The sequence below is a fragment of the Cynara cardunculus genome (genome assembly GCF_001531365.2).
Source record: "Cynara cardunculus var. scolymus isolate 2C chromosome LG 1, CcrdV1, whole genome shotgun sequence".
Lineage (NCBI taxonomy): Eukaryota > Viridiplantae > Streptophyta > Magnoliopsida > Asterales > Asteraceae > Cynara > Cynara cardunculus.
The window spans coordinates 12,230,528-12,238,031 of NC_037528.1; the positions used below are offsets into that span (position 1 = coordinate 12,230,528).

The 7,504-nt window shown below is 32.9% G+C and overlaps 1 protein-coding gene across 1 annotated transcript; it reads right to left on the bottom strand.

Moving 5' to 3' along the window:
• Nucleotides 1-2,824: 2,824 nt before the first annotated feature.
• On the bottom strand, nt 2,825-7,133 carry LOC112511498 (aldehyde dehydrogenase family 2 member B4, mitochondrial-like). Its single transcript, XM_025117141.1, has 11 exons — nt 6,771-7,133; nt 5,937-6,071; nt 5,695-5,837; nt 5,259-5,412; nt 4,691-4,920; nt 4,493-4,582; nt 4,248-4,421; nt 3,973-4,110; nt 3,747-3,884; nt 3,337-3,398; nt 2,825-3,242 (listed from the first exon to the last, which is right to left on the bottom strand). Exons 1-11 carry the CDS (start codon nt 6,835-6,837, stop codon nt 2,969-2,971), a joined length of 1,605 nt encoding a protein of 534 aa, XP_024972909.1. The 5' UTR covers nt 6,838-7,133; the 3' UTR covers nt 2,825-2,968.
• Between the last annotated feature and the right edge of the window lie 371 nt (nt 7,134-7,504).

Here is a 7,504-nt window from a genome sequence, read left to right on the forward strand (position 1 = left end):
TAATAACGAAATAATTTATTTTTTGTTTAATAATATAACATTTTATAAAGATAATAATTAAATATTTTGTTAGAACTCAATAATTATCTTAATTATATTTTAGATGTTTTAAATTTAAAATGACATGTTTATCTTGTATTTGATTATGTTTATCTGTAGTTAGTTACACAAATTCAGATATGGAGCTTTAATAAGTTGTATTTATGCACAATCTACTTGCAATCTTGAATTTTAAGTAATATGCATTAATAAACAGTACTTTACGCATAAAAAATGGTTTTTAAGAGATTTTGTCAAATGTTTTATAATATAGTATAGATAGATAGATAGATAGATAGATAGATAGATAGAGAGAAGCGATCAAATAAAAACCGCCTCCATTTGTGTAAACCATGTAAACCAATTTCACTCATCCATTTTCTTGATCAATGGTTAAGATTAATCAAGGTTATTTAAGAAAACTAAAAATAAAAAAATTTGAAAATACATTTTATAATACCGATAAGGGCAAAAGGGTAAAACCAAATATTATTAATGAAACTAATTTATTTTTTGTAAAGTATTTTATTATTTTTACGTTAACATTTATTATTATTAATGAAACTAATTTATTTTTTGTAAAGTATTTTATTATTTTTACGTTAACATTTATTATTATTAATGAAACTAATTTATTTTTCATCTTGCAATTATTTCATGACGAACCGCCTACATTATGCACTCGTTTCATTTTTTATTTCATCTACTGAATGGATCACCTACACCATCACTGAAACGAGTTTCACCATGAAAGCAGTTCACCACTCATTGTTCAATTACGCCATGAACCAGTTTCACCTTCATAAAACATGTTTCATGTAAATTAATTTTTTTATTTCACTCATGATTTGATACATTCTTTCCTTTAATCTTTACAATCTTCAATATTTTGGAGCAGATTACACAAGATCCCCAAGCAGATTCATCATGTACCCGTTTCATCATGCAATTATTTCATGACGAACCAAATAAATTATGCACCCGTTTCAAGTTCTATTTTTCTACTAAACGGATCAACTACACCATCACTGAAACGTGGTTCACCATGAAACGATTTCATATTACTCATGAATCAATTACAACATGAACCAATTTCACCTTCATGAAACCTGTTTCATTAACATTATTTTTTTAATTTGAACCATAATTTACGATTGCATTCTATAATGCAATACAATCTTCAAGACCCTTTTGCAGATTCAATTTCATAATAATAATATCAAATTCAAATTTTTAATATTATAATATAATTAAATATTTAAATGTTATCATTTATACAATTTTCTTTATTATGTTTCCTTAATTAAGATTTATTAATAACTTACATATTTAATAGAAAATATTATAAATGACCGAAATACCCTTATTGATTAAATTTAATTAGAAAAAAAATGAATTTTCTTATTGATCGAAATTGGTTTACACGGTTTCTTATAAATGCACGGTTTTCATTTGAACGTGCCCCTATATATAATTTTAAATTATTTATATAATCAAATACAAATATTTATAATAGATTTATTAAAATATATTAAATAACAAATAAAATATAGAAGTTTTATTATTTATGAAGCAATAGAAATATAATTTTAACTTTTGTATAATTTAATAAAACATTTATTTGGATCCATTTATTTTATAAAAAAAAGTTACCTTAAACTATATTTCACAAGAATCTCACTCAACTCAATCTCAAATAAACAATCTTCAATTTCAATAAGAGATGGTAAAAAATGGGTACCCAGTTGGGCCCAAATCGATATCCGCCCTTTGTATTCCGTCTCGATCCCGACCAAAATAACCTGGGCTAGGCCCAAGCAGATCCCAAATTTTTTTTTCTTTTAGAAATCAATTTTTGAGCAATAAAAAATGCTTTGTTTGAAGATTTTCTTTTTTTTTAAGACAATATCTTATTAAAATACACTTTAAAATATCTGATTGAGTCATCCGTATACACTTTAAAAATATATCTTTACACAGAAATGTTATTGATGTTTTTATAATTGCGATTTTTGAGATTTAGTACTGAAACACTTGCACAAACAAAGAACTTGAAAAACTTTAAAAAGAAAGCTTTTGGTAAAAGAAACTTGAAAAGTTTATAGAAATATAGAAAAACTTGATATATATAACTTATAAAAACTAAATTTTTACAAGTCCAGGCCTACCCAGGATGTGTCGGGCCGTGAATTCTTTATAACCGGTTTGGGACTGTCAGACTAGGCCGGGTCTGAATCGGTTCTCACCGGTCTTAGTTCAAGCCTAAATTGGTCTTTACTAGTCGCGGGTGATGAAACTAGAAAAAGAACTGGAAATTTTAGAACTTTTAAGATAATACGAGTATTGGAAATTTTAGAACTTTTAAGATCGGTGTGATGAAAATGTGTTAACAATAAGCTTTATTTTTAGAGAATTGGAAAAGATCTAAAATCTTTTATTCAAATTGTAACATGTGGCAAGAAAAAGAAAAAGAAATAACCACAATCTTGATTCACCCGAGTTTGGGTTACATATTTTCTTTTTTAATTTATTCTTAAAGTTGGTTGTGTCTTATTCACAATCCGATGAAGATGAATATAATCTTATGTTTGGCAAACACGATCTATAATTCTCGAAATAGAGAAGCAATGGAGCAACCTCATATGAGACCTTTGGGAGTCTGGGAGTACTTCCATCATCTTGACCCGTAACTTGCACCTAACGACCTGCTTGACAAGTCCTAAGGTCCAAATCGCGCCACTTTTGAAGTGAACCTGGTTCATATCGCCAAGAAAAGGAAAGAAAAAAAAACGAAGGGTGGTATATATTTATTAAAATTATATAACTTAAAACCAAATACACCCAGTACGGCCCACTCGAGGAAATACATTATTAAACAAATGTCATATCTGGCGGACCCCATGAAAATGAAGAAAGAAAATTTAAATGACTAGAGCCATGCTGGATTCTTGAGACGAGTAACAACAGCCTTGATTTGTAGATAGTTACTGAGGCTGTAAATTCCCTTTTCTCTCCCATGCCCACTCATTTTGTACCCACCAAAAGGAATTGCGGCATCAAATACGTCAAAAGTGTTGATCCACACAGTTCCCGCTTTCAACGCACGGGTTAAGGTGTTAGCAGTGTCGAGATTTTGAGTAAAAACACCAGCAGCTAGTCCATATGGAGATGCATTCGATCTCCGGATCACCTCATTGACGTCCCTGTTTCATTTATATATATATATATATAATAAGTTAACGATGTTTATATCCGAAAGAAAAGAAAAAAGAAAACCGAAAATATGAATGAACTCACTTGAATTTGAGAATTGACTGTACTGGTCCAAAGATCTCCTCTTTTGCTATTAGCATGTCATCCTATAGATGAAAGAAAGATCATTTAGGTAATAAGTCAACTGAATGCAAAGGGTGTGTCTGTTAGCAGTTTAATGAGCTTAATGGGATTCACAGCTTATTCAGTCAGCTATATACGACTGTTTGGAAGTGGGATATAGTAAGTGGCTTATTGAGTAAGCTTCTAGAACGGAGCTTTATGCAAAAAGCCAAAAATAATTCAGAACCCGTCCATCCCAATGAGAATACTCTCGAGAAACAAAAGTCTTTCCAATTTATAGACATGTTAACACAGATAGCTTTATCCATACATGACGTAATGAAAATCCAACCAAACAACCCCTAAAACATGTTCTTTTTGTATAATGTTACCTGGACGTTTGAGAAAACAGTGGGTTGAATATAATATCCATTTGACCCAAATCTTTCACCTCCAATTTCAAGGGTAGCACCACTGTCAACCCCAGATCTTATGAACTTCAAGATCTTCTCAAACTGCTCAGAATCAACCTGAAAACGTACATTCCAGTTCAATAACATGTTCGTAATGTTTCTTTTGAGTAATTATCTCAAGAAAGATGAGGGACTATATATATACCTGAGGACCTTGTTCAACACCCTTCTTAAAAGGATCACCAACCACACGGTGTAAAGCACGAGCCTTTGCTTTCTCTACAAACTCATCATAAACGCGTTCATGTACGTATGTACGTGATCCAGCACAACAACATTGGCCCTGCAAATAGCACCACACACATGCATAATACAAGCAATCATATTGAAAACAATGCTRGTTCTAGTGGCATACAAATCAAATCATTCGTCAATGACACAGTTTGTATAGGAATTCGGCTGGTGTTTGATGGAACAAACCTGATTGTAGAAGAGAGCAAGATGTGCTAGATCAACAGCTTCATCAACATTGGCATCCTCACACACAATGAAARGAGATTTGCCACCAAGTTCTAAAGTCACTGGTTTAAGATTGCTTTGTGCAGCTAATCCAAGTACAATTTTACCAGTCTCAGTGGACCCAGTGAAAGCAAGCTGCATGAAGAAGCTATCAAGTTAATATTGATGTGAACCATAAATATGATCCAGACAAGCCTTTTACAAACCTTATCCACATCCATATGGCTAGCAAGAGCAGCACCAGCACTGGGACCATAACCAGATACAATATTTAGCACACCAGGAGGAAGTCCTGCCTGTTGAATGCATACAACATAGAATTAAGGTTATCCTTCAAAATGCAAAAAGAGAGAGAGAAGCGACGAAAGTTGAGCAAATTTGAGTGTTACAAATCTTTATATTACCTCAAGGAAAAGCTTTGAAACATAGAGGGCAGATAATGGTGTCTGTTCAGCAGTTTTAAGTACTACAGTGTTACCACAAGCCAATGCAGGCCCAACCTTCCAAGCATACATCAGAAGAGGGAAGTTCCATGGTATAATTTGCCCWGCAACACYAATGGGKTYMWKSMRSGKYYKGAMATGATGCRGACCRTCAGCCTGAATTGTGAGGCCATGGATTTTGTCGGCCCAGCCTATGAAATGGTAACAACACCACCAAGATGGTTAACTCTTTTTAAAGGAAAAGGTATAAATGAGCTCAAAGACATAAAGAGTATCATTTAGAATGAACTTCGGGCTAAGTAGTGATCTTATTAAGCTAAAATTTTGTATATAAGTGAGATCATTGGGGTTCATTGTAATCATTAATATACTTAGTAGTCAATTTTTTTACTTATAAGTTATAATCATGTCAGATATAGATTTAGGAAAGGGTAATTCTCATTTGTAACCCTCAGAAAATTTGGAGGTAATTTATATAATTAAATTTAGTTCCCCCTTGACCAATATTTCTGCATCCACCACTACTTACCAGCATAATACCGGAAAAGACGAATGAGCAGGGGTATTTCATCTGCTGCTGCCTGATCATATGGCTTCCCATTATCCCAAACTTCAAGAGCTGTTATTTCATCAGCATGCTTCTCAAGCAAATCAGCAAAGCGCAACATTATTCGAGATCTTTCCTGGTGACATATATGAAAAATGAATAAGATGCTGATACTACCACTTACTCCATATGCTTTGCCCAAAAGTTGTAGTCTTTTATCTTTATCATCTTTCCAGTTCGAATATACAGTCACTGTGCATTGGGTGCTTGAATATGTTACAAATGAAAAAAAAAATCTAATTTAAAATGGAAGATATTATATACAGTGATCATTAACTATTATACTTGGAAAAGGACGCAAAGAAACATTTAAAAAAAGACCCAACTGAGAAACTAAGTAACTGAGTTAGAAGCTTACATAAGCTGTCATTTTAGGCCAGGGACCCTCATCGAATGCTTTTCGTGCTGCAGACACTGCACGATTAACATCTTCTATATCACCTTCAGCAACATTGGCAATCACATGCCCTGTTCTTGGATCTAAGGTTGGAAAAGTTTTCCCTGAGCCACAGATGATTCAATATCAGTTCCTCAACAAAGCATTCACAAAAGTTGAGCTATACATGATAACTTTCATAACACAATGTATGAAGAGCTTACCTGATGCTGAATCAACAAATTGCCCATTGATGAGGAGCTTAGTATGTTCAACCTGGACATGTGGAGTTATTGGCTCTTCTAATGCAGCAGCTGTACTAAGCCTAGCGATGCCTGTGCCTCGGCTAGAGTAGCGGCCTGGTGTTTGCGGTTCATCATCAATTAATTTCAATAATAAGGTGCAAATGAAAAGAATATTCAACCCAAGATGAGATAATGGGCTATATTCAACCCAAGATGAGATAATGGGCTAATGAGTACTGGTTACGTATACAAACTGCAAACTTAAACCAGTAAAAGAACATATAGTTTCAAACAAGAGATAGAAAAGGTAACATCGTATACCATAAAACCCAAATGAAAATTTCAAATAATCAAGCATCTGATTCATGCGTGATCAAACCGATACCCTGTACATACGGTTTTTATAAGGTTAAAACATGCGTAACTATGAGTTGTGAACTTGATGACGTTTAACTTTTAAAATGGCGAAGTATCGACCAGAAACCAAAAGGGGGTTCTTACAAACTTCCTGTTCATGTCAACAGTTTACAAAAATATCAAGCAGCTCATCGTGGTTCCTTTTACCTTTATAGAGTTTAGATCTTACTAATCCTTTTTTTTTTTCTAGTATCAGAGCTCTGTTTTGACCAGGCATATTCGTTTGACTGGTTGATGGATTCCCATAGATCAATCACTTACCATAACCGGAAGTCAAAATGAAATGAAGTAAAAAGTTTGAAAAGGAAATCCATAAAATCAATCGTGCAGAAAACAAGAATAAACATGATAGAAAGTTGAAATAATCATAAGATCTCCATAAAGAAATGGTTTTACCAAGAGATCGTAAGAGAGCAGGAGCATACGAAGAAGAAAGCACCGATGACAGTCTCCGAGTAGCCATTTTTCTGCAAAAAGGGAAAAGAAAACACGGGCTACACTGATAGCTCCACAGGTCTTAGAGGATGAATATGGACAGACAATAATGGGGATTCAAACAATGAAAAGATGGGAACAGGTTATGGGGTAGCAGATGAGACCACCAACAACTACTGAGTCTGAGTCTCCAAAAGACAACTCTCCCTCCAACTTTATATGAACGATACATACGTTACGAACGTATTTCAACATTATTCCTTATTTAATAATACTTTTAATGCTACCCTTTTATTTTATAAAAAGTTGAATACGGCATCATCTCCAACGCAATTATTACAATTAAGATCCTGCACGTTTTCTTATGCACGTCATCTTCATAATATCCATCTTACTATATATAAATTTTGAAGCAAATTGTGAATTTGGTCATTTACTCTCAATTTTTTCTTGGGGTTTTCTAACCGCACCCCCCTCCTATCTTTTTTTTCCTACATTTTCTACATCCCCACCTATATAATACATTAAAATAATTAAATTTTATTTATTTTATTTTTCAATTTTAACCCTTTAATATTTTTAGTTTTCATCCTTCAACTTTTTAATTACTTTTCGATTATACCCCTAGGTTTTTCATCTATACTATAATTACATATATTAATTAACTATATATTATTATTATTAATTAAGTATTA